At 40.4% G+C, this 26,771-nt stretch overlaps 1 protein-coding gene across 1 annotated transcript in view; it reads left to right on the forward strand.

Moving 5' to 3' along the window:
* The first annotated feature begins 1,081 nt into the window (after nt 1–1,081).
* The window catches only part of LOC122562581 (choline transporter-like protein 1), a 76,551-nt gene continuing 50,861 nt past the window's right edge, over nt 1,082–26,771 (forward strand). The window contains exons 1-3 of the mRNA XM_043715544.2: nt 1,082–1,221; nt 22,731–22,820; nt 25,832–25,974. Of these exons, the coding sequence (XP_043571479.1) occupies nt 1,198–1,221; nt 22,731–22,820; nt 25,832–25,974 (257 nt within the window). The 5' untranslated portion in view covers nt 1,082–1,197. The remainder of the gene's footprint in view (nt 1,222–22,730; nt 22,821–25,831; nt 25,975–26,771) is intronic.

Consider the following 26,771-nt stretch of genomic DNA (forward strand, 5'->3'; position numbering starts at 1 on the left):
TGGTAGATGCTTGATGCCTAGAATGGATATGATGGGCCAAAGAGCCTCTTGATGCAGTACTCTATAACTCTATATTGAAGTAGCACAGGAATATGGTAGTGAGTTCACTACTGTGATGATCTAGAATGGTGGATGAGACTCGAGGGGCTGAATGGCTTACTCCTGCTCCTATGTTCATAATCCTCCATTTCAGAAATAATGTTGACCAGTGTCAATAACATAAGACTGTTGATAGATTAAATCACTTGTCTAGTGTCGAGTAATCTGACCACCACAGGAGCAAGTTAGCTGCTATTTCAGTCAGTTTAGATTGACTGATAAACCAAAAAACCTCAATAATTTCACCAATGAATTTGTCAAAATGCATGACAACATTCGAACCGATTACATGATAGGAAACTTTAGCTGTAAAAGGCAATTCACCCACCCACCCACTCACACCACATTCTCTTCCTGCTGTAATTATCCTTCACCCTATTCTATGCCAAATAACTCTTCCTGAAATACGTTTTTTTTCTGCAGTTAAATGCATGTTGGAACTGCTACAACAGCATCATGGAGCAACAATAAATAAAAATGCAGCTTTTCTATTTAAACGGGACCACAATTAATTGAAACATAAATGATGAAACATCAAATGATTTATCTTCATGATCATGAATAGACGACTCCAGAACACATCACTGGCCCTGCCTAAATCAAATTTCTGAGTGAAATAGACCAGGGGGTGGATTTGTTTGTAAAGATAGACCGAACACACGATGTTTGTGAATGTACATTGTAACACAATGCAACCAAAGTGTGTGGTGGTTAAACATGAAGTGCATTACAGATCAATTTACTTCAATACTGTACTTGAGTGTGCTTAACTTACAACACAAATTGTAGCTAAAAGCATTAGATTCAATATATATCGAGAATCAAGACTACTGTGGTGAAGTAAGAGAAACAAAGTACTTGGGGAGCCAGAAATACTACAAATGCTCAGCAGGTCTAGCACTAACAATAATTTGAAAATTGACAGTCAGTGCTGGTTATAATGTGACACTAGGGGAGTCAGTGTTGCTTTGACTGTAACACGCTCTCTTTCTCTTCTAGGTTGTGGTAAGGGTGCGGTTGGGTGTCTCGTCTTAACGAGTTGGAGTATCTAGCTACGATTTATTAGATTTGGGATATTGGAATTGACGTTCGTTAGTGATGGGTTGTTGCGGTGGTGAAGGGGTGAGTGTGATACAATGTGATGAAACCCTGTCCAAGACTCGATACTTTGTTTTTGCTTCTTATGACTGGTTGAATAACTTTGTTTCTTTATTCTCATTCTGTCTCTCGGTGTGTGATCGACTTTTAAAATCGCATTTGAACTCTTTATTTCTCTAAATCCGCAGTGCAATGAACCTCCCATCCCTCCAAAAAAAAATCAGTCTGCACAAAATCTATTTTCAAACAGTTTTCCTTGCACTTGTCAGCCATCTGCATCCGTGAGAGATTTTGTTTTGCAATTGGATTTAATTGCAGAGTGAGATTTAATGGTCTCGCTTTACGCTATAATTAACCAGAAGTCTGAGCCCTTCACTTGCAATTTAGCAGATGTTGGTAATTCTATTTGTGTTTTACAGTGAAAGTACTATCTTTGGATGAATTCAGATTAAATCCATTAAATTTGTAACTTGTACAAACTATTGAAAATCAATTGTATCTTTAGCGATATATACTTAATGACTGTCAGATGATTGATGGAGGATGGTTCAGAACAAATATATTTTTCAAGTGAGCGAATGGTTTTGGTGAGAACGGATTTGCATAGGCTGTTTCAGTAAAACAAAGGAGTGTTTCATTTTGTTTTTGTGAGCTAAGGGTGAATGATAGCCATTGTCTTGAAGAAAACGAATTATTGAAAGCAACAAGGCAGTAGGACTCGTTTGTTAACTGTTTAGACACTGAAGTTTTAAGAAACTTTTGTACTAATGTTTATGGGTGCAGGCAATGATTTATGCAGGGCCCATGAACTTTTGAATTATGAGGAGTCTGAAAATTGTGATCATTGGTATGGTTAGCAGTCCCACGAGCATTGTAGTTTACCTTTCCATTTCAGTGTGAGGCTTTTGTATTTGATAGAAAAATGGAAGTGGGTTGTGAAGTGGGTGCTATGATATGTTCTGCACTTGTAGTTTTGTCATTCTGAGAGCTTTGATGCAAATTGCAGGGTCATTTGGAATTTTGATACACAGTTGAACTTATTGGATACTATTTCTGTAAAGGTGGTGACTTCTTCAAATAACAGTGGATCAGATAATGTTTGTCATTCACCAGTCAGGCTTTGAGTACCCTTTTTTTTATTCATTTATGGTCTATGGATATTGTTGCCATTTATTGTCCATAACTAAATGCTGTAGAGGATATGATGTTGAAATGACACAACTGAGTGGATTACAAGTGGATCTGGGTCAGCTACATTGCTGTGGGCCTGCTGTTGCTTATTTGGGCGTGATCAGGTAAAGGTGGCAGATTTGCTTCCTGAGAGGACATTAGTGAAGATGGATTTCCAAGGCAATCGAGTATTGTAATGGCTTTATTTTCTAGATTTGTTCAATTAATTGTATATGCTTTTGCAAACTGGGACTTGAGATAATTGACCTTGGTCTCTAGATTCATTGGCAGCTTTCCATCTTGCAAAACTGATTGTATGTGCATAGGCAGTCAACTCTGTGTGGCTCAGAGCCCTGTTTGATACATCAGTGTCTGCCGCTGATATTATAGAGGAATGAGATCAGCTTAGGAGGTGAAGGATTCACTATCCTTTGTTTTCTCTGGACCCTCTTCTCGGCCAGTGAGCTGTGCATTTCATTTCAGCTTGCATCTTTCAATAATCTTCCAAACAGTCACCCTCCAGATATCACGACTGTCTGTCATCTTCACTTGCATCTGTGGAGGGAAGGATGCTTAGGAGATTGTGACTCAGTGGCCAGCTCACAGTACAGATGTCTGTCAAATGAACATGGCCAAATCCTTACAGATACTGTTGTTTTAGTGATTAACAAACACTGATAGAATTAGATGCTTCATGACCTCTGAGTTGATGGTCTTGTCCTTCTAAGAATTGCTGAGGATATGTCTGAGGTGCTGTAAGTGGAAACAATGAAGAAGATTGTTGAGGGCAGAGTAGTGGACATGATCTATATGGACTTCAGTAAGGCGTTTGACAAGATTCCTCATGGTAGACTGGTTAGCAAGGCTAGATCACATGGAATACAGGGATAACTAACTATTTGGATAGAGAACAGGCTCAAAAGTAAAAGACAGAGGGTGGTGGTGGAGGGTTGCATATAGACTGGGGGCCTATGTCTAGCAATGTGCCTCAAGTATCGGTGCTGGGCCCACTGCTTTTCATCAGAAGACAACACAATTGGAGATGTAATGGACAGTAAAGAAGACTACATCAGAGTACGACAGGATCTTGATCAGATGGGTCAATGGGCTGAGGAGTGGCAGATGGACTTTAATTTAGATAAATGTGAGGTGCTACATTTTGGAAAAACAAATCAGAGCAGGACTTATACAGTTAATGGTAAGGTCCTAAGGAGTGTTGCTGAACAGAGAGACCTTGGAGTGCAGGTTCACAGTTCCCTCAAAGTAGAATCACAGGGAGATAGAATAGTGAAGAAGGCATTTGGTATGCTTTCCCTTATTGGTCCGAGCATTGAGTATAAGAGTTGGGAGGTCATATTGTGACTGTACAGGACATTGGTTAGGCCACATTTGGAATACTGCATGCAATTATTATCTCTCTGCTGTAGGAAGAATATTGTAAAACCTGAAAAGGTTCAGAAAAGATTCACAAGCATGGTGCCTGGGTTGGAAGGTTTGAGCTGTATGGAGAAGCTGAATAAGCAGAGGCTATTTTCCCTGGAGCGTCAGAGGCTGAGGGGTTAACTTATAGACGTTTATAAAATCATGAGGGTCATAAATTGGGTAAATAGACAAGGTCTTTTCCCGGGGGTGATTGAGCCCAGAACTAAAGGACATAGGTTTAGGGTGAGAGGGGAAAGGTAAAAAAGGGACCTAAGGGGCAACCTTTCATGCAGAGGGTGGTGTGTGTATGGAATTAACTGACAGAGGAAAGGTGGAGGCTGGTACAATTGCAACATTTAAAAGGCATCTGGATGGGTATATGAATAGGAAGGGTTTAGAGGGATATGGGTCAAATGCTGGCAAATGGGACTAGGTTAATTTAGGATGTGGTTGGCATGGACGAGTTGGACTGAAGCATCTGTTTCCATACTTACATCTTTTTTGATCTTATGACTCTGTAACTAGTCTCTAGATTACCAGTCCAGTAACATAACCACTATGTTATTGTACTCAGGAAATTATGTATACTGTTTATCCTGGGAGTGGAAGTGTTCTGTTCTTGATGAAATACAGACTAGCAGTAATAAGCAGGAAAACATCATCTTATCCATCATAAATTCCCCACAATGTACACACTATCCAAACCATCTGATACGTTTTGAATAGGTTCTCGATTAGTAGTGCTGGAAAAGCACAGCAGTTCAGATAGCATCCGAGAAGCAGTAAAATCGACGTTTTGGGCAAAAGTCCTTCATCAGGAATACAGGCAGAGAGCCTGAAGGGTGGAAAGAACCTTATTCCTGATGAAGGGCTTTTGCCTGAAATGTCGATTTTACTGCTCCTCGGATGCTGTCTGAACTGTTGTGCTTTTCCAGCACCACTCTAATCCAGAATCTGGTTTCCAGCATGTGCAGTCATTGTTTTTACCTACGTTTTGAATAGGGCAAAGAGGAAAAGTGCACAGTCTTTAAAAAAATTAAGTCATTTTGGAAAGAAAAGATCTAGGAAATTTCTCGCTGACTACAGAAACATCCCACTCCCAACCTGAACCCCAACTCAATTCTCTCCTGCCATTCTTGCCTTCCCCAAAAAATAACTGGTGCTGGAGGATGCTCTTTGATTAATGCTTGATGGTTTGTGCAATTTATAAGCCTATTTAATCCATTGGAAACGAATGAATACCGAGCTATATTTTGAACATCGCCAGCATGTTTGACATTCTGAGCAATGCAGAGAGTTGTTCGAGTTTGGATGAGAGACTTCTTCCTGAATGAGCAGCTGAAACACAGAGCTGCTCTCGATATTGAGTTGTCTCGATAGCTGTCAGTTCCAAACTGGCAAGTCCTGTAGCAGAGGACAAGTGAATGCATCACTCAAGGTCTTGTGAAGTTGCTTTGAGTTACAATCTGGAATTTTCATGGATTAGAGAGCAAAGAAGTATGAAATAAATACTTTAAAATGTCAAATCCAAATATTGCTTTTACTGAGTTAATTGTGCTCTGCTGTAGATGTGTGGAATTACTTCCGGGTGGGAAATCCAAAATATGGTTTGGAGTACTTGATTGGATTTTGAAATTTTCTCGTGTGGTTTATGGTCCAGTTGAGGTGCTTCAGTGAGTGTGCAGCATTTTACATACTGTGCTACCTATCCTATTTTGGTGACTTTCTGAAATTGCCTCCATTTGTTTTCTTCTCTTTTGAGATTCTCCATGTTGGTGACTTGCCCCTTCCAGCTATGTGCTGTCAAACTGAAATAACTGCATAGAGGCCAATATCCCATCACCAAGTCACCCTTTATTTACTTGTGCGTAGTACACTGGCTCTGGCCAGCTAGTTTGGTGTGAGTTCCTTGAACTAAATGTCCCTGATCATATTTATCAGCCAAGACTTTCCTGATTGGCCTAGGTTTACAACCTGGGTAGTCAACAAGATCCATCTGGTTCCAATCACTACACAAACCTATATATACATATTTTAACTTAGCAGTGACTAACCTAAACTCTCCAAATAACTTTAAATCTCAATGATATGTTTAGAGGCTTAAGTACAATATAAATAATAGTATTGGGCCAAACATTCTTTGTTTGGTTTGCAGGCTGTGGAGTTTGAAGCTGCAGATCAGTGTGATTTGGACAAGCTAAGTGAGTAAATACATGGCAGATGAAGAATAATGTGGATAAATGTGAAATGCAAAAACAGGAAGGCATATTTTTATCTGAATGGTGATTGGATTAGGGAAGTGAAGGTGCAATGAGACCTGGCTGCCCTTGTGTACCAATTACTGAAAGTAAGCGGGCGGGTGCAACAGATGGTGAAGAAGTCAAGTGGTATAATGGTCTTCATAGCGAGAGGAATTGAGTACATGAACAGAATGTCTTGCTGCAGTTGTACAGGGCTGTGGCGATACCATGCCTGAGCATTATAGAGTCAAGGAGTCATTTGGCGAGGTAATAGACCCTTTGGTCCAACTCGCCCAGCATTCCAATCTGACCTAGTCCCATTTGCCAGCATTTGACCCATTTCCTTCTAAACCCTTCCGATTCATATACCCATCCAGCTGCCTTTTAAATGTTTTAATTGTACCCGCCTCCACCCTTTCCTCTGACATTGTGTGCAGTTTTGTTCTCCTTATCTGAGAAAGGATGTTTGGCTGTGGAGGGAGTGCAATAAAGGTTTACCGGATTCCTGGGATAGCCATGATTCTTGTCTTTTCTTTATTAGATACCAAATGAGGATGATGTTGATTACTCAGGCAGCAAGAGTTTCATCCAAAGAGGGAATTGAAAACTCGGATGTCAACACTAAAATTGATGTGTTGCTTAACCAGATATCGTTGTAGATGCGTAATCATTGGTGTTGATGGGTGAAGAGAATTATTGAGAGTTCAGAAAGAGGCTTTAGTGTTTTAAATGAGCTCAAGTATAAGAGTTCAAACTAAATCTTTCAAAACTGCAGTGTGCCCTCTTGCTCATATAAAGCAATGCCCATGGGAGTTCCCCTTTGTATAGTTTGTCATCATTTTATGAACTTCCCATTTCTGCCTCTTAACAGCTGTCTTTTGAGCTGTAGAACTGAAGCTTCTTTAATTTTGATAGCTTTATAATTGGTCACAGAGTCACAGAGATGTCCAGCTTGGAAACAGACCCTTCGTTCCAACTCATCCATGCTGACCAGATATCCCAAATTAACCTCGTCCCATTCGCCAGCACTTGGCCCATATCCCTCTAAACCCTTCCTATTCATATACCCATCCAGATGTCTTTTTAATGTTGTAATTGTACCAGCCTCCACCACTTCCTTTGGCAGCTCATTCCATACACACGCCACCCTTTGCATGAAAAGGTTGCTCCTTAAGTCCCTTTTAAACTTTTCCCGTCTCACCTCCAGTCTCATTTGTCTTTCCTATTCCCTTAAACTTTTATTTCCACTGCCTGTGGTACCTCACCCACTCTGGCTTAATTTATTAACCACCTTAGAAAGACTTGTATTCATATAACAAAGTGCTTTGTGGCCCTTGATATAATTTGAAGTGCAATTACAGTTCTATTAAATATTGCACATTATTCAGATTTCAGTACACCTAAACAAAGTAAATTTGGGGTGGAGCTGACTGTGTCACACACATGATATGAATTTATTGGAGGCTTCTGATCTTTGAAATGTGCAATTTTATTCAAACATTCCATTGCTGTGTTTTGTGGTTGACAGTGTAATGTCTAAAATACTCTATGCATCATGCATTATCCTGTGACTGAGACCACACCCATTTTTTAATGTAAACCAGTAAGAGTCATATTTTGATTCTCATGCTACAGCAACTTTAATCAATCCTCAATAAAAAATAGCATTTAATAAATTAGCTTGTGAGCTGCAGCTGACAGAATGTTATTAGGTCATTTCACTGACGTATAAATTGTATCCTTCGTCTCATACTTGGTGATTAGAAAAGTAACCAAAATTAAGTTTGAGTTTTAGAAGCAGTATTCAGTACAGGATTTATGGCTTAACGTTGTGGCTCATACTGAAATATCAAGGCTTTGAGGTTTAGGAATATAAATTATTTTTAGTTCGTGTTAACTTGTACTGAGCCTTTTGTTGCTTTTACTTTCCAAGATTACTGTTAGAGCTTGAAGGGATGAGCTGCTTACTTTTTGGTTCCAGTGCAAAGGGTTATCAGGGATCGTGCTTTTAGCTGTCAAGGAGCTACTTATTTATAGTTGAGGGTTTGGCTGTTGAGTACCATAATGTGTCCGTACACTAGTATGCTTTCACACTGCATGTCAGGGAGATGGACAAAAATCCTCTGCATTGCCCAGAAACTTTATTCGAAGGCTGTGACGGACTTGGTTTCCATGTGCAGAGATGTCGAGAGGCAGTGAAAGATGCCATTGCAGAAACTGTGTACTGACATGAAGAGATTTATACACCTAACTCGCCATTTTGCTTTTTCTTTCAGGGTGAGGGATGGTGCCATAGTTGTCATGTCACTGGGCTCCTAATCCAGAGGCCTAGACTAGTGCTCTAGGGTCAGAGGTTCAAGTCCCACCATGACAGCTGGTGAAGTTTAAATTGAAATATCGATAGAAAAAAAAGAATGGAACCATAAACTGGAATTCAAATGCTAGTTTCAGTAATGGTCACCCTAAAACGGACATGAGGTGTTGGAAAAATCCATCTTGCACATCAGTGTCCTTTAGAGAAGGAAACCTGTTGTCTTTATCTAGTCTAACCTACCTATCACTCCAGAGTGTGGTTAACACAAGGGGAGTTCAAGATGAGCAGCAAATGCTGGCCTTGTCAATTGTGTCCATATTCCATCAACAAACGTGAAAAAACTGGTGAGCAGTGTAGGTTGAAAATGAGAAGTAACCCAGTACAGAAAAGCAGGAAGCCAACTGACTTTCTTCACCCACACCTGCATCAGGTCAAACTTTTTAAACACATTTGAGTTAAGAGGGAAGAAAAGGATTTTCCTTAATATAGCTTTTGCTTGAGGAACGTAGCTTATTTTCTTTTTGCAGTACACACGCACACTGGTCCAGCTCCCTCAAAAGCCAGCTCTCAGAGTGAGCAGAACCTTTGACACTCTTGTTTATTTTATTTCCCTTTTTTAATTTATTTTTTTAAAACCCCCCACACTACCGCCCAACCGCGGTAGTGCTTATTTTTTTACCTAGCACCCATGTGTGTGTGCAGGTGTGAGACACAGTGAAAGACACAAGGTGCAAGAATCTTTATTCAGTTTCCACCACCAGGAAGAAAGGAAACACCCGAGTGGCCAGTGACAAGCGATGCCCTTCACATCAAAGGGCAATGCTGTGTGATCAAACAGTGAAGGGGAGGGCGGGGATTAAATCAAAATAGAGTTGGGGAGGGAAATAATGCACACCACTCTCTGCGGCGCCCACCTCTCCCTGAAAAACTCCAGGGTGTCGGTGGATACCGCGTGCTCCTTTTCCAGAGACACCTGGGCTGTAACGTAACCGCGGAAGAGGGGCAGGCAGTCAGCCCTAACGACCCCCTCCATGGCCCGCCGGCTGGACCTGTTTATGGCCAGGCCCAGGAGCAGACCCACGAGGAGGTCTTCAGACCTGCCCTCCCTTCTCCGTACCAGGTGCCCAAATATCAGGAGCGTGGGACTGAAGTGCAACCGAAAGCAAAGGAGAAGGTTAGGAACGTAGCTTATTCACAGTACAACTTGATCTACTGTGCAATTTGGAGGAGTTTGAGTATGTAGTCCTTGAACGAATTTCAAATAAATTGACCATTCACAGATCCTTTTTATCAGTGATGTGGGTGTGTGGTGGGATTGGAAGAGTTTGCTCAGTACACAAGGCAATAAAAGTAGCATTTCTCATTGATAAGGCCAATAGAAAGGTAAGATGTGTGCTTCCAATTAAACCTGTTGGACTATAACCTGGTGTTGTGTGATTTTTAACTTAATAGAAAGGTACTAGGACATTGTGTGTTCCTGAATAGAAGTTTGGATGTAATAGTAGAATGCTACATGCAGTTTTGTGCCCTGCACTACAGGAAGGGACAGATTAAATAGGACACAGTAATATAAAGAGATTTTGAAAAAAAAATGCTTTCTTTTTATAAGAATTGAAGGAAGTTATTCATAATTTGAGGACTGATTGTTATGAAGGTGTGGGCAGAGTGGATGCAGATAGATTGTCTTCAATATTTGAGGGTGTGGAATAAAGGACCATAGCAAACAAAAGGGTAATACTTATTATGCATGAAAGTTCTTTTTATGTACTCTGTGGAAGTTTCAATGATGTCAGAGAGCACTAAGAATGGGATGGGTAGAATTATGGTTTGCCAAGTATTAAGAGCAGCACTTCCTTTTTGTAAAGGTTTTAGAATAGACAGAGAAAACCCGTTTCCGAACCCTCTGTTGTGAGGCTGTAGCTGTTACTGAAGTTAGTGATTGAAGCAGAGATCATTATTCACTTAACAATAGATTAGGTAGATTAAAAAGAGGAATTAGGGCTATGAGAATAGTTTGGGAACATGGGTTTCGGATTACTGTTCATTGTGGAGAACTTATAGTCAAAAAGGTTTGGCAAGGCAATCTGTTTTGTTTTGCAATTTGCTTCAATTGTATAGACAGTATGCAGTAAAACTTTAAAAAATGTCAAGATTGGAAAGAGTTAGTATTCACATACAGTATTTGCATCTTTAAAACTGGGAGATCAAGTTACCAAAGTTTTTAAAACCAGCACTGGGTGTAGGGAAGTTGCGTGTGATGGGGAGAAGCATCACCATGGCAACAACAGTAAAGATTCTGTCAGTCTGGGAAAGATTAGTATGTTTCCTAAATTAAACTAGCAACACGACATTGAGTAGACCACCAATATAATCAAAGTAAAGTCGCTTTTTTTGTTTGAGTGACACATTTAAACAGGAACTAAATCATAAAACAGAGCTGAAAAATAATAAATAACAGTATACTGAATATCCAGTTAACTCTCAAGTCCCTGTGGCTCTTAGTGGGCTGTGGAGGCCCTTGGGTAAACTGAAAGTTACCATGCGCTGTTTCTGTTGTTCTTTCATGGGATATGGGCATTGCTAGCAAGGCCAGCATTTGTTGCCTATCCATAATTTTCCTTGAACTAAATGGCTTGCTAAGTAATTTTAGAGGACAGTTAAAAGTCAACTATATTGCTACAGGTGTGGTGTCACGTGTATGTCTAACTGCCATTCCATCATGGTCTGTTGAGTTTGGACTGAAAACAGAAAATGCTGGAAATTACAGGTAGCATCCCATGGAGAGACAGCAAGTTAACGTTTTGAGTCCAGATGACTCCTCATCAGAGCTGATGTGACTTCGCTCCTTCAATGAGTTTGATTTGGGTTACTGACATTTGGGGGTTAGTGCTCCAGAATCACGCTTTTTGGAATCTATAAATTTCTTCACAAAGCCTTGCCCCATTGTTTATTCATCATCAGTTAACACTTGATGGGATAGAAATGCACTTTGTAGCTTCTTCAAAGAGTATCTTTTCAGTCATTACTGGTGAAAAGGCTAACAGCCTCCATTGGGTTATCCACATTGTAATAGCTTTTAAACAAAAGCCTGAATTGGGTCTTTTCATCAAAATCATGGCTGATCTGATAATGCTCATCTCCACATTCGTGCCTTTTCTCCAAAACATTTAGTTCCCTTCTTGTTTAAAACTCTATTTATAATCAGCCTTGAATATACTCAAAAATCCAGCTCCGAGAGCTGTCTCTGGTAAAGAATACCACCAATTTGCAGTCTTCCTGAGAGAAAAATATTCTGCCTCATCTCTGTATTAAATGTGTGACTTCTTATTCTGAAAAATAACCTTTCTGCATCTACCATGTAAAGTCCCTTAGGAATCTCGTATGTTTCATTTCCATGATTGAATGCTGTATGAAATGTACTGCAAGTAATGAAAATACCCAATGAAGATAACAAAGCACATAAGAGTCATAGCCATAGAGTAATACAGCATGGAAACAGACAGTTTGGTCCAATCGGGGCTCATATCCTTCCAAACATTTTCTATTCATGAACTTATCCAATTATCTTTTAAATATTGTAATTGTACCTGCATCCACCACTTTTTTCTGGCAGTTTATTCCACAAACTAACCATTCTCTGTGGAAAAGTTGCCCCTCCTGTCCTTTTTGAAATCTTTCTCCTTTCACCTTACAAATATGCCTCCTCGTTTTGAACTCCCCCACTTCAGGGAAAAGCCCCTGGCCTTTCACCTTACCTATGCTCCTCATGATTTTATAAACCTCGATAAGGTTGCCCCTAAATTGATTTTGGGAAAGAATGAAGGCCAAAGGATTAACTTGGACATTGCTAATTCCTTCATTTCTCAATGTCCAACAATGCTGTTAGGAGCTGGGATGGTTAATTCCCATGTTTTTGTGTTGAAAACAGTAATCTGATACCTGCTAAGTCAAAATGAGTGGTACAGACAAAAAAAAAGCCCTGCAAGTAGCTGGGTTTCAATGAAAGTATACATATATAATGAAAACCTTTAATGGGAAATTCAGAATTAGGAAATCCCTAGGTGAGATTTCTTAGTTCTCAGTGAATCTGCTGTAGGATAAGTGCATACATACATCGCTTACTTGCATTTTTCATTTATAAAATCTGTGTCAAGTCAAATTGACTTCTAGATTTTGAGGCTGTGTAAATGGATTGCTCCAGATATTATGCAGGATCAAAGGTGTTTTGGTTTTGGGAAAGGGTACCCTTACCCTTTTTGTTTTATTGATGGAGACAGAAAGTACTAAAGGGAAATCATGTTTAGGATACTGTCCAGCTTTACTGTAGGAAGCTTGTGAAAGGCACTTAACAGTTAGCCAGAGTAACTCATCAACATGGAGATGGTGAGAACTGCAGATGCTGGAGAGTGAGTGGATAAACAGTTGAGCTGGATAAAGCACAGTAGGTCAAGCAGTATTAGAGGTGAATGGGAATCAGTGTTTCGGGTCAGAAATTTTCATCAGGACTGGGGGACAGGAAGGGGCTGTGAAGAAATGGAGGGGGTTCGGGCTGGGGAAAAGGTAGTTGGGATAGTGATGTAGGTAGGAGGTGGCTGTGATTGGTCAGTGGGAAGGGTAGATCAGATGTGTGGGAAGGAAGATGAACAGGTTGGGTCAGGTTAAGGGAGTATGGTGGAGAGGGAGGGCTGGGCCTAGGATGTGGTAGGGGGCTTGTGGGGATATTTGGAAGCTGATGAATTCTATGTTAAGGCCAAATGGTTGTAACCTCCCGAGGCGGAAGATAAGGTATTCTTCCTCCAGTTTGTGTGTAGACTTGTATTGATGGTGGAGGTGGACCAGGATGGATATGTGGTTGGGGGAGTGGGAGGTGGTGTTGAAATGGAAGGCAACCAGAAGGCAAGGATAGAGTCCCCCCAGTCCTCACACACCACTAATCTCCAAGTCCAACGCATCATCCTCCGCCACTTCCGCCACCTGCAGTCTGACCCCACCACTAAAATGATATTTCTCTCCTCAACCCAACCTGCTTTTCATGGGGATTGTTCCCTCGATAGTCCACACTCCCCAACAACCCCTTCTCCACACCTGGAATCTTCCCCTGCAGCCACAGAAGGTGCAAAATCCTCCACACATCATCCCTCGCTTTGGTCCAAGGCCCCAAAGAATCATTCCAAGTCTGGCAAGTCACTTGCATTGCCTCAAACCTGATTTATTGTATCTGTTACTCCCGATGTGATCTCCTCTACTTCGGAGAGACCAAGCTCAAACTCAAGAACCAGTTCATGGAACATCTATGTCCATATGCTCCAATCAACCTCACCTTCTGGTTCCCAGCCAATTCAACTCCCCCAACGACATGTCCATCCTGGGCCACCTCCACCTTCATCAGAAGGCAATGTGCAAACTGGAGGAAGAACCCCTTATCTTCTGCCTCGGGAGCTTACAACCATACAGCATTAACATAGAATTCCCCAGCCCCCCCTCTCGACCCCACTCCCTTAACCTGACCCTACCTGTTCCTCTTCTTTCCCACCTACCTGCTCCAGTCTTCTCACTGACCAGTCACAGCCACCTCCTACCTGCATCCACCTATCGCCATCCCACCTACTTTTCCCCCAGCTCCGCCGCCCTATTTATTTCACTGTCTCCTATCCCTCCCCCAGCCCTGGTGAAAGGTTCCGACCTGAAATGTCGACTCCCCTTCCCCCTCTGATGCTGCTTGACCTGCTGTGCATTTCCTGGCTCATCAATATAACAGGGATAAGGGTTATTTTTGTGAATTTGCTGAAGTCCAGTAGACAAGCTGCTTAACCCTACCCCTGTGGATGTTTTAAAATGTATCGCTTTTTAAATTTTATTTCAAGAGGCTGAGTAAAAATCGGAAATGTTTGAAACACCATTGAGAGTTTGAGAGAACTTTCAGAGCACTACAGAAAGGTTTTAAAACCTTTCAGTATATTTCAAAGTTGGCTTTATAGTCAAAGCTAGTGTATAAAGTTACTGATTGTTAACTATTCAGGTTTGTTCTGTAAGATTATGAATGTCATTAATGGTGGAAGCCTGTGTTGTGGTGATGCATATCAATAAACTCCCATCTGAACTGTCTTGCTGCTCATAATTCCTATCAACTGGGCAGCAGTAAGTCTGTTGTTGCAACTAAGCTCAGCTCCCTTCAGAGGATAATCTAATGACATTTAATCACCTCATATAGTAAGCTTGGAGAAATCTTGCTCAGTAATGAGAACTACAAGTATGACAACATGTTTACTGCACCTTTTTAAATAACCAGGTGAAGCACAGCGACGGTTTAGATACTTATCAAAGTTGAATTTCTTTGTAACTGCTGTCTTGAAAATTTTATTCACAAGATGTGGGCTTCCCTGGTTGGGCCAGCATTTATCACTTAATCCTAATTTTCTTTGACAAGGTGATAGAACGAATATATGAACCAGGAATAGGCTATTCAGTCCCGCCGGCCCACTCTCCCATTTAAACGGTCATGGCTGATCTCATCTCAGCCTCAACTCCACTTTCCTGCTTGTTTCCATAACCCTTCAAGCCCATTACTAATTAAAAATATGTCTATCTGCTCCTTTAAAAGTACTCAATGTCCCATATCCACCACACTTTGGGGTAATGAACTCTACAGATTCATGAGTTTTGGAAGAAGTGATTTTTCCTCATCTCTGTTTTAAATCTGCAACCCCTTATCCTAAAACTATGACCTCTTATTCTAGACTGCTCCACATGAGGAAACATCCTCTCTGTGTCTACTTTAGCATTGGATATACCTCAATTAGATATTCTCCAATTCTTTTAAATTTCAAAGAGTATAGACTGCTCAATATCTCTTCATAAGAGAAACCCTCATCTAAAGAATTAATCCAGCGAACTGCCTCTGAATTGCCTCGTACTCAATTCAGGGAACCAAAACTCTACATAATACTGGAGGTGTGATTGCACTAATGTCTTGTACAGTTGCAGCAATACTTCCCTAATTTGATGCTCTATTCCTTTCGCAATAAATGCCAAAAATCCCTATTGCCTGCAGTACCTGCATACTAGTTTTCTGTGATTCATGCATGAGGACATCCAGATGCTTCTGCACCAAAGCGCTCTGAAGTTTCTCTCCACTTAAATAAGTTATGTTTCTATTCCATATGTTCAAAATATGTTGCCTCACATTTAGGAGATAGTGAGGACTGCAGTTACTTGAAGGGTCCGAGTTGATAAACTGCGGCGCTGGAAAAAGCATAGTAGGTCAGGCAGCATCCTAGGAGTAGGAGAGTCGACATTTTGGGCAGAACCTATCGTCGAGGCTGATGAAGGTTCCTGACCGAAATGTTGTCTCTCCTGCTCCGCGGATACTGCCTGACGTGCTGTGCTTTTTCCAACTTCAGATTTATCTATGTTAAACTCTATTTGCCAAATTTTGGTCCATTCATTTAAATTTTTTTTCTTCTTTATTGTAACTTACTTTTCCACCTATGTTTTCGTTGTTTGCAAATTTGGCTACTTGCTATGGCAGACAGGTAGATAAAGTGAATAAGGCATATGGGATACTTGCGTTTGTTAGGTGAGGCATTGAATACAAGTTTAGGGGCATCATGATTGATCTGTAAAAGACGTTAGGCCACATCTAGAGTACAATGTGCAGTTCTGCTTGTCACAATATAGGAAGATTTCACTAGAGAGGGTGCAGAGGAGATTCACCAGGATATTGGCTGCGCTTGATTATGAAGAGAGACTAGGTAGTCTGGTATTGCTTTTTTTTTTAGAGCAGTGGACTGGGAACCTGTTTTTGTTTAAAAAAAATTATAAGGACCATTGAAAGGTACATAAGAAGAAACTCTTCCCTTTTGAGGGATCAGTAACTAATGGGCATAAAGTGTTGGGGGTTAGAGAAGACTTAAGGAAGGACATTTCACCCAGAGGGTGGTAGGTTACTGGAACTCACTGTCTGAAAGGTTGTAGAGATAGGAACCATTTGCAATGCTTCAGAAATATATAAATGATCACTTCAAGTGCAATGCGTCACAAGACTATGACGCAAATGCTGGAAAGTAGAATTAGAATAGATGCTTGATGACCAGTTTGGGTATGATGGGCCAAAGAGCATTTTTCCATGCTGTAAAGCTCTATGGTTCTGTGATTCCAATTGAAAAGATCCTTATTTGAAGATGCCTAAAAACTGAGTCAAATGGTCACTTGATAGACATTAATTATTTGTTGGTAAATATAACGACACGTATACTACTATTCATGACCATCAGATATTTCAATGCACTTCCCAGCCACCAAAATATTGCTGAAGTTTAGACACTGTTGTGTGAAACATAGCAGCCAATTTGCACAAAGGAAACTCTCACAAGTAACAATGTGATAACTACCGGATAGCCTGTTTTTGCGATGTTAATGGAAAGATTATTATTGGAGATTTCTACCCTGCCCTTTGAAATAGCGCAATGGTATCTTTCAAGTCCACTTCAGAGAAGAGACAGGTTTAACATAACATTGAAAGGATGGTAGTGCAGCACTCCCTCAGTAAAGTCATCTTGGAGCCAGAGGAACATATGGCTGTTCTGCCATATAAGGGACAGACGACTGAAGGTTGTTTAACCGAGGGTGAACACTACTTGGGCAAAGGGGAATATTGAGAAGAAGGGGCCTTTATGGTTACCTCAGCTGTGTGGGAATTGACAATGTGCTGTTGGTGTCACTTTGCATTATAAGCCAGCTCTCCAGCCAACTGAGCTAAGTGATCCCATCTCCCTCCAGCATTTGGGAGTCAGCCTTGATTTTGATGGTCATTTGTCAGAATGTAACTTGAACCTTATGACTTGAAGTGAGTATAATACTAATACAGCTTAAATTGATGATGCATTTCTTTAGTTCCTGCCTTATTTGAAAAGTGGTTTTCTTCCTGGAAGCATTGTATTGTAATTTATACTCCGAGTGACTTGTTTACAGGATCTTCAATTTGTCAGATGCTGATTTACTTCAAAATAGTAACAGCAGTCTTGGGTCTTCAATCACTTGAGTGAAGTATCAAAGAATGGAAGAAGGGAAAAATGATTGGGGGAAAAAAAAAGTATCCTATTTCTTCTGATTAATCCCTAACCTGGCAACCTTAGGAAGCTATAGCAAAGATGATAACTTGCTGCACAGCCCAAGTTCCCAATAGATTTTCTATACTCTTCACCCTTTACGTTTCCTGACTTACCTCCAACCACTAATTACATTATCTTGATCTTTAGTTCTCCTCATTCCAATGTGCTCTGCCATAGTGAGTACCTTATAGATGCAAACTCCTGATTATATTTAGCTCATGCTTTAACACTCATTGTCAGCATTTAGCTTAACATAGGAACAGGAGTAGGCCATTCAGCCCATTCAACATGCCCTACTAAGGCTGATCATCTTCCTGAATCCACTTTTCTCCACTATCTCCATATCCCTTAATATCATTAGTTGCCAGAAATCTATCAATTTCAGTCTTGAACCTGCTCAATGATTGAGCTTCCATGGCCCTCTGGGGTAGAGATTGGCAAAGATTCACCACCCTCTCAGTGAAGAAAATCTTTCTCATCTCAGTTTTAAATGGTTTATATTGTGAGATAATGAACCTTGGTTCTTGACTCATTCCGTGTGGGAAACCTCTCATTTATCTGGATCAGTGGTGCTGGAAGAGCACAGCAATTCAGGCAGCATCCGAGGACAGGCAAAATCAACGTTTCGGGCAAAAGCCCTTTACCTCGTTTTTACCTTTTTAACCTCGTGATTTTAACCTCTCATTTATACCCTGTGTAAGAATTTTGTAATTTGCAATGAGTTCAGTCCTCATTGTTTAAAACTCTAGGGAACACAGACCCTTTCTAACTCCTCAGAAAATATGAGAGCACATGAATAAACTAATTATCAAGATTCTTCAGAACAAAGTTCTTGTCTTTGCTGCACAACAAGTTTGAACTGGAATATGCAACATGTTGACACCCTATATTGACTAGGAGCATGTTGATTTATTCCACTGGCTCCACGGTGGTGCTGTCTTTGGAAATAGGTGGCGGAACGTAGCACTTAATGGTTCAGCTCAGCAACAACTGGTGCAACATTGCAGCTTGTAGCTAATACCAGTTAAGTTCATGAAGTACTTCTACCTCTGAGTCAGGGCATGTGGGTTTAAGTTTCACGTCAGAGCCACCTAGGTTGGAACTCCACTGTAGGACTGACAGCTGCTCTGTTCCTCAAAGAACAAATGAGTTGGCCCCTTGCCATTTCTCTGGGTTCAAGAGACTGTACCATAGAATCTTTGATCAGGGAGTTCTTGTGTTTTGGCTGACATGCTAAAAAGAGAGACTAATTGTCCATTTATAATTTGTGTGGTCTTACTGTGTACATGGAATGACTTACAAGCAGTGGCTGCTATTGGGATGTAATTGATTTAGAGGGATTACATAGAATTAATGACCCTGCACTGGTTATGTATAAGCATCCTTGTATCCTTGTTCATTTCAACCTGTCAGCATAAGTTTGTTCCCTCTCATTGTATTTACCGAACCTACTTTTACATAGAGTCATAGAGATGTACAGCATGGAAACAGACCCTTCGGTCCAACCCGTCCATGCCGACCAGATATCCCAACCCAATCTAGTCCCACCTGCCAGCACCCGGCCCATATCCCTCCAAACCCTTCCTATTCATATACCCATCCAAATGCCTCTTAAATGTTGCAATTGTACCAGCCTCCACCACATCCTCTGGCAGCTCATTCCATACACGTACCACCCTCTGTGTGAAAATGTTGCCCCTTAGGTCTCTTTTGTATCTTTCCCCTCTCACCCTAAACCTATACCCTCTAGTTCTGGACTCTCCCACCCCAGGAAAAAGACTTTGTCTATTTATCCTATCCATGCCCCTCATAATTTTGTAAACCTATACACCTACGCATTATCTGTGTTTGTTTCAGATTTCCATCTTCCACAGTATTTTGCTTTTATTTGAGGAAGCATATTGTTTTAAATTAATGTCCATCCTATTTTGGTGACCTGTAACCTGGAAAAATAAGATGTACTTGTCTGTCTTTGCTCCGGTCTAGAATTACAGAAATTCAGTACTCCCTTTTTATCAAACGAGCACTGATATGTCTCCTATGGTTTGCAATGGGATAGTGGTTTTGCCACCAAAGAGACAAACAAGAGGCATTAAATCTCTCCATGTGGGAGAATTTAAATTTTATTTAATGAATCTAGAATTTGAAAATAAAACTAGCGCTAATGTTTGTGAAGCTGCGAGAGTTATAAAAAGGAACAAAATTGATGCACTAATATCTGTTAGTGAGGATGGCAGATTTCCTTCCCTATGTTCCCTGAAAATTGTGAAGATGTACAGCAACTTGTAAGTTCCCACTGCATGCAATTTGGTGTCTAGGCTGGACAAAAGTAGGTCCTTATTCCTTTCTGGCCTGGATGACTTGGGACTATCAGCAGTGTGGTTCACTATGAACTGCCCTCTAAAATGGACCAGCAGGTTACTCATTCAAGAAGGCAATCTCCTATTCTGTGATAGAGGTATCTTTCCAAACACAAAGGTTTAACACATACATTTTTCAGACCTTGAATTTTGTCCTCTGTTTTGTTTCTGCTGCCGTCTACCACCTAACCACCTACCTCCTCCATGTGTCTGCTTTCCTTGGTCTTGCTTTCAGTGTGCTGGTCTACATGCTGGCATTAACTTCTCTGAACTCTATTGGTAATTTAGCATGGTCAATCCACCTAATTTGCAGATCATTGGACTGATGGAGGAAACCGGAATACCTGGTAGACACCCACACAGACACTGGGAGAATGTGCATACTCCAAACAGACAGTCGTCCGAGGTTGGAATCAAACTTGGCCTCTGACGCTGTGAGGCAGCAGTGTTGACCACTGAGCGTATAATTATGTGTATTAGTTTAAATATGATTGCATAATATGGTCAAATGTTGTAACTTGGAATGTGGATTGTGAATATAATTCGGCAAAGAGAGGGGTGAGTAAGTGTGTAATCTTTTGATTGGAAGTTATTACCTTTTAGGCACAGTCGATTGGAAGCTTGTTTTCAGTGAAAATGGCATAAAACCTCTGTTGAGACAATAACAATTTAAGCTGTTTACCACTTTTGGATATGTACATCTTCCAAGCATGTATCAATAAAAATTTAACAAAGAAACCTGAGAGCAGTGTCAACTAAGAGGAAGTAAAAGGTTTCGCTCAACATTTCTGTCATAAAGATGATTTTTACCTCCTGAATGGTGGACAGATTTTAATAAGTCAGGAGATGAATTACTAGCTGCAGAATTCCTGTCATCTGCTGTTCTCACCATTTGGTGAAATTCAGTTTCTCGTCAGTTGTAACCACAGGATGTTGAAAATGGATGTTTCAATGGTGCTAATATTGATGAATGTCAGTGAGAGACAGTGAGATTATCTCATGTTGGAGATGAACATTACTTGATGCTTGTGTAGTGTAAATGTAACTTAGCATTTATTAGCCTCAGTCTTAATGTAGTTCAGGTGCATTCAGACATAGACTACTTCTAGTCTAGGAGTCACAGTTGGTGCTGAACCTTATACAATCATCAGTGACATTGCCACTTCTTAGGTTATGATGGAAGGAATGTTGCTGATGATGATTTGGTCTTTGACACTGTCCTGAAGAACTCCTGCAGTATTATTGTGTGCCTAAGATAATTGGCATCCACCAGCCCAACCATCCTCCTTCTGTGTGTTATAGATCAGGCCAGACCGCCTCAAAACATTTCAAGAAAGTAGTCCTGACCCTAACTTTGCAAGTTGTATTAAGCAGGTGTATTGTGGATATTCCAGGAAAGCTGCAGTAATTTATAAGATTACTGAATGAAAGACAAACAAAAGAGAACAAAATACAGAATTACTTAACCTATCTGAAAACCAAACAGATTATACCAACTTAATAATGCGGTTTCAAATACTTGCAACAGTCCTCGTACATCCCTTGCCACAAAAGGTAAAATCAAACACAGGGTCAAATAGGAGAGAAGTCAGAGAGAGGGTCAACATGGACCATCTTCTCTTGGGTCCAGCAGTTTCCAGCTGACTGCTTTAATGGAATAGCCAGACTGCCAAAACCCAAATCAAACCAGAGAAAAGCTGAGCTGAAGAACAGGTCACACCCCTTTCATTGTACAAGTGCTTTTGTCTGAGGCAGTTTCTGTTAGCTATCATCAAATTGGCCCCACAACCTTTCAACTTTAGACTTTTTGGAATCTGTCTTTTATGACCTCCCTGAAAAAAAAACAAGGATAACATCACCTTGTTAAAGGAGGAGCATGGTCACATGTGCTAGGTTTGACCTCAACCAGTAGAGAATTCCATAACCCCTCTCCTCAATTCCTACTCAGGTTTTTGATGTTGCACTCGGTCAAATATTCAAGAATGATTGTTTTTGTTCCTCATCTTGAGCTTTGTTCCTTTATCAATGTTATCAAATTGGCTTAGAATAATTTGCCTACTTTTCAATTCTATTTCTGATAAAAGTTCCTTTGATCTGAAGGTAATTGTAATGAGGTCAGGAGGTGGGTGAATAACAGGCATTTGAACTCAATGTTAACTATGTTTCTGTCACCACAAATGCTGTCAGACATGCTGAGTTTCTCCCGCACTTTCTATTTCATTTCAGGAGATGGTGGGCCTGGTGAGACCCATACTGAATGCCATTGAGCAGGTTGTTGTTAGATAAGTGATTCTTGATAGTACTATCAGTGATATCTTTCATCATTTTGATCACTGAGAGTAGACTGGGCAATAATTGGCTGCCTTTGCCTTTGCTTATGGGAACTGCATTTTTCCACATTGCTGGATAGACATTGGTGTTGTAATTGGCCTACAGCAGGTAGGTCACAGGTGTGGCTCATTTTGAAATCTAATGTTTTGCACTGATGTACGTGGTATGTCCCATCATTGATAGTAAGGATATTTGTGGAGCTTGTTCCTCCTATTAGTTGTTTAGTAGCCCTCCACCATTATTGACTGGATGTATCAGAACTGCAGACCCTAGATCTGATTTGTGGATATGGGCTGCAGGCCCTGACCTTGGCATCCTGAGTGGTTATTGACATGGCGCACCCATAAGACACGGCTACTCAGTAATGTGTTAATGTTGTTTCCCATGAGTCCTCACAGTCATTGCAGATTTCACATCACCTCCAGAATCTATTTTCAGAACTGGTACCTAAGAAAAATTACTTATTGAAGTATTTTTGCATTTTGAATAATCACAACTTTGAACTTGATCGACTGGTTTATTACATCATTGTGTTAGAAGAGAACGTTCCCATTTCAGTTCAGCTGTTAATTTGTTTTCTCTTCAGGACTCTACGAGAGAATGGAAGCCAATCGAGCAACGCAGCTGCACAGATGTCCTGTGGCTGTTGATACTTATTCTATTCTGCATTGGCATGGTGAGTTCAGCTTCATTTTTGCTGAAAGAATTCATTGATCTAAGTTGTTACTTTATTGGCTCTGATATTATGGCTAGCAACAATAGAATGCTGCTTGGTGTGTTCAGAGATTACACAAAAAAACACATAGCGCAGAAAAAGACTACTTGTTCCAGTCAGCCCATGATACTGTTTGTGCTCCATTCAAGTCCACCTCCTTCTTTCCTAATCTTAAACTGTATCACTGTAACCCTTGTCTCCCAGCTTCTTCATATGCTCCTCCAGCTTCTCCTTTCGATTTAACCACTCCCCGAGGCAGCAGTTTTAAAATTCTCACTACTTTCTGCTTTGTTGTTTTCTCCCCTGGTGTTTATCTTATGTTGATAGCTTACAGTTACACTCTTCCTTCCCAGAAAAAAAAAAGTCATCTGTCTGTATCCCCTCTAGAAAAATCTTACATTTTGTTCAGAGCTTTTTTATTAGGTCACCCCCTGTCATCATTTCTCAAGGGAAAATTATCCCAGCCTGGTTAACGTTTCTTGATGTGTTTACTCATGCATCCCTGCACCCCCTCCAGTTCCTCTAACTATTTTACAATATGGCGAATCGAACTGTGTGCAGTACTCTCCAATGTAATCTGGTAAATTGGCTTCGAATAATTTACCTACTTTTCAATTCTATTTCTGATAAAAGTTCCTTTGATATGAAGGTAACGCCCTCTCTTCTTTCCATGCCCTTGAAAAGTCTTGGGTGATAATTTGAATCAGTTAGCTATTATGAGCTTCTCTTCTATCTCTTACTGTATCCATTTGGCACAGATTTTACTTCACAGTCCATTTAGCAATTCTTATGGTAGAACATTGAAAGAAATCCCTGTAAAGCTGCCGTGAATAATGCTTGCTCAACTCATTTAGCACTAAACCCGCTCAACTCATTTAGCACTAAACCCACACAATGTAGAAAAGCTGAAAAACTCGAGGCTGGAGAGATGCTGGGTTCTCAGTTCATGCAGCAATCAGTTAAACAACAACTCATCCCTAGGCAGTAGAATTTGCCACTTGCACGTTTGCACATCCTGTGCTTCAACTATGATCCTTTTATTTCAGTCAGTTTGAAAAATAGCTTGGCTGACATTAATGTGCTTCAAAGAACTTCAATGATCCACTTCCCAAGGTGCCTTGGGCTATGCTGCATGATGTCTCATATGGCTTGATCCAAAATCATAGACCTTAATCCCTAGTGTTAGATAAATTCTTGAATGCATCTACTTTTATGATCTACTGTAATATTGTTCCAATTTCAATATGGAAACATGCTGATAAAGACTTGTGTTTGAGCAGAAGGGCAAATTATATTTATTTTTCCAAGCCGGAGCTTGTATTTCTAGCCAATTTCCCTCAGCAGTGATAATCGTCCTGCCTTCAGAAGTAAAATGACTTACAAAGACATATGTTGGCTAATGTATGGAGACTTGACTGGAGGGAACCAGACCAACTATGTAGTATCACCTGAGGAAAATTACGAGTTTGTTGTCAGTGTATCTGCAGCCTGTCAAACTGCTGATTTGACTGAAGCGTATGTGTGAATTTAGTTTAGGGGTTAGACATGTTTGCTCCTAATTTAACTACCTGCAGCATCCCATTTTTAACCAATGCATTGCCTTCCAAGCTTGCCAACTGTTCATAGTCTGAGATGTTGCAGTTTGTCAGGGTTGCAACAATTGTGTTGTCTTCCCCACTTATGTATGAAGCTCTCCCCTCCGCCCCCACCCCACTTATTCAGTTCTTTTCATGTTCCTTGTTCTAAATGCAGACTTGCTGCTGTGGTACTTACTTTCATAGGTCCTTACAGTTCTCAAATGTGACTTAAATAGACTTTTCATTTTTTTAAGCTTAGACAACAGATTTCTGCAGATGGTTTGGAAGAGTGGAAGGAGACCATAAGCAGAACCTAATGCTGTCCTCTCCTAATATTCATAAGTACACATTACCCACACACTGTGCTGTTATCATCTTAGTTGATATCAGCTAATTCACCTTGGGCATTGAGCCAGGGATTTTGCTGGTATTCTGGACAACATTTCTGTTCTAAATGAAGTACAAGAGTATTTTGTTCAAATAAGTAATACTGAAAGATTTCAAGAAGCCGAATACTAGTGTGCTGTGTCACATAGCTGTGAACCTAATTTTAACCATGGTGTCTGGGCCTGAAAGTTGTACATCTATTTATTTAGTTGTCCTACTTCAGAAAATGAGTTGCCAAAGAATAATTTCAGAGATGACCTTCACTTAATTTTGCATTCATTAACAATCTCAAACATTACAAGTGTAAATTTCCTAACGGCACAGTTTGACTAAGGTCTCTTTATTTGTGGAATAAATGTAACCCTAAATATATGCCTTCCATAATGAAACCCATTTGCACAACAATTAACATGATTAATCAACAGTAACATTTACTCATCCAGCACTGCACCGGCCACTGACTAGAGTCTCCTATTTACCTCCAAGACAAACATCAGCTGGCTGTTGTGTGGTTCAATTACATGCATATCAATGTGGCAACCTTTTCTCATCTAATTTTCTAATTTCTGAGAGCTGCATCATAACAGACCCATAATATAATTTGGAGCAGAGAATCAGGTGCTGTTAGTTTGATTAGCTGAAATGATTAGTGGCATCCTGAGACCAAACACGTTGTGGTTTTGCATTATAACGCTAGTGGCTTAATGGTGTTTACACTCACTCGCTGCCTTTTAGAATATTACATGGTATTCTTTGTGTTAACTGGCATTTTTGATATATTTGCACCACACATTTCTGAGGTGTGCTGGAGAACACAAATGTTGCTGTAATTGACAAATGGGTGCAATAAACTGCTCGAGTTAGGCGTTGGCAATGTTAAAAATATACTTTCCCCACCTTTTTCTACTGTTGTGTAAACTCTATATAATTTTTTTTTCATTTAAAAGAGTTTTCATTACAATGTTATAATGAAGGTATGATAATAAGCTTGTGAAATGCTCTGTTTAGGTTGTTATTTGTGGCTTTGCAATAGCTTCTGGAGCAGCCCAGAGGTTGATATTTGGATATGATAGTTTTGGAAACATCTGTGGCCAAAAGAATGCCAAAGTGGAAGGAGAAGAATGGAGTGGTCTTGATCACACAAAAAATAAGTAAGTAAATAATATTAGCGTCACAGAATGATGTGCATTGTTCCATTACAGATTTGTCCAATTCTGGGATGTATCTATCCTTTAACTTCATCTATACTTCTCGCTGTCTCAGGAAGGCACCAACATAATCAAAGATCCTTCCCATCCCATTTATAACCTTTCCCAACCTCTTCCATTGGGCACAAGATACAAAGGCTTAAACACAAGTTCCAACAGATTCAAAACCAGCTTCTTGCCCGTTGTTATTAGACCTCTGAATGGACCGCTCAAGTTTTGAATTTAATGTTGATCTCGCACTTTGTGCACGTTCTCTTCAGCTGTAATGTTGTCTTCCTCACTCTGTTCTGTTACATTAAAGGGCATCTGGATGGGTATATGACTAGGAAGGGTTTAGAAGGATATGGGTCAAATGCTGCATGGAGGAGTTGGTCTGACTCCATGTTGTACATCTTTAATCCCCTTTTCTGCAAACCCAAACAAGGTGAAGTGCTTAGGGGTTCAGATTTATTTTGTGGCAGGGTGGATTGTGGCTGGATGAAATGGAGATCCATTCCTGTATCTGACCCTGCAATAATGCCAGAGGTAGCCTTGGGGCTTCTGGCTGCAGTGGCAGGCTGTTTCAAAGTGCTCCAGAACTTTTGTAAAATTGGAGGAAAAGAATAAAACAAAGAACAACTCTCCTGATCTTCCCATCCTTCACCCACTGCCTAAGCTCGACCCCTTAAAAGCCCTATGTCCTCTTAATGTAAATACATGCATCCACAAACCGTCAACCATCCTTTCTGGTGGACAGACCT

Source organism: Chiloscyllium plagiosum, unplaced genomic scaffold (genome assembly GCF_037043375.1).
Source record: "Chiloscyllium plagiosum isolate Xiang-an unplaced genomic scaffold, Cpla_swu_hap1 HiC_scaffold_2, whole genome shotgun sequence".
In the NCBI taxonomy this organism is placed as follows: domain Eukaryota; kingdom Metazoa; phylum Chordata; class Chondrichthyes; order Orectolobiformes; family Hemiscylliidae; genus Chiloscyllium; species Chiloscyllium plagiosum.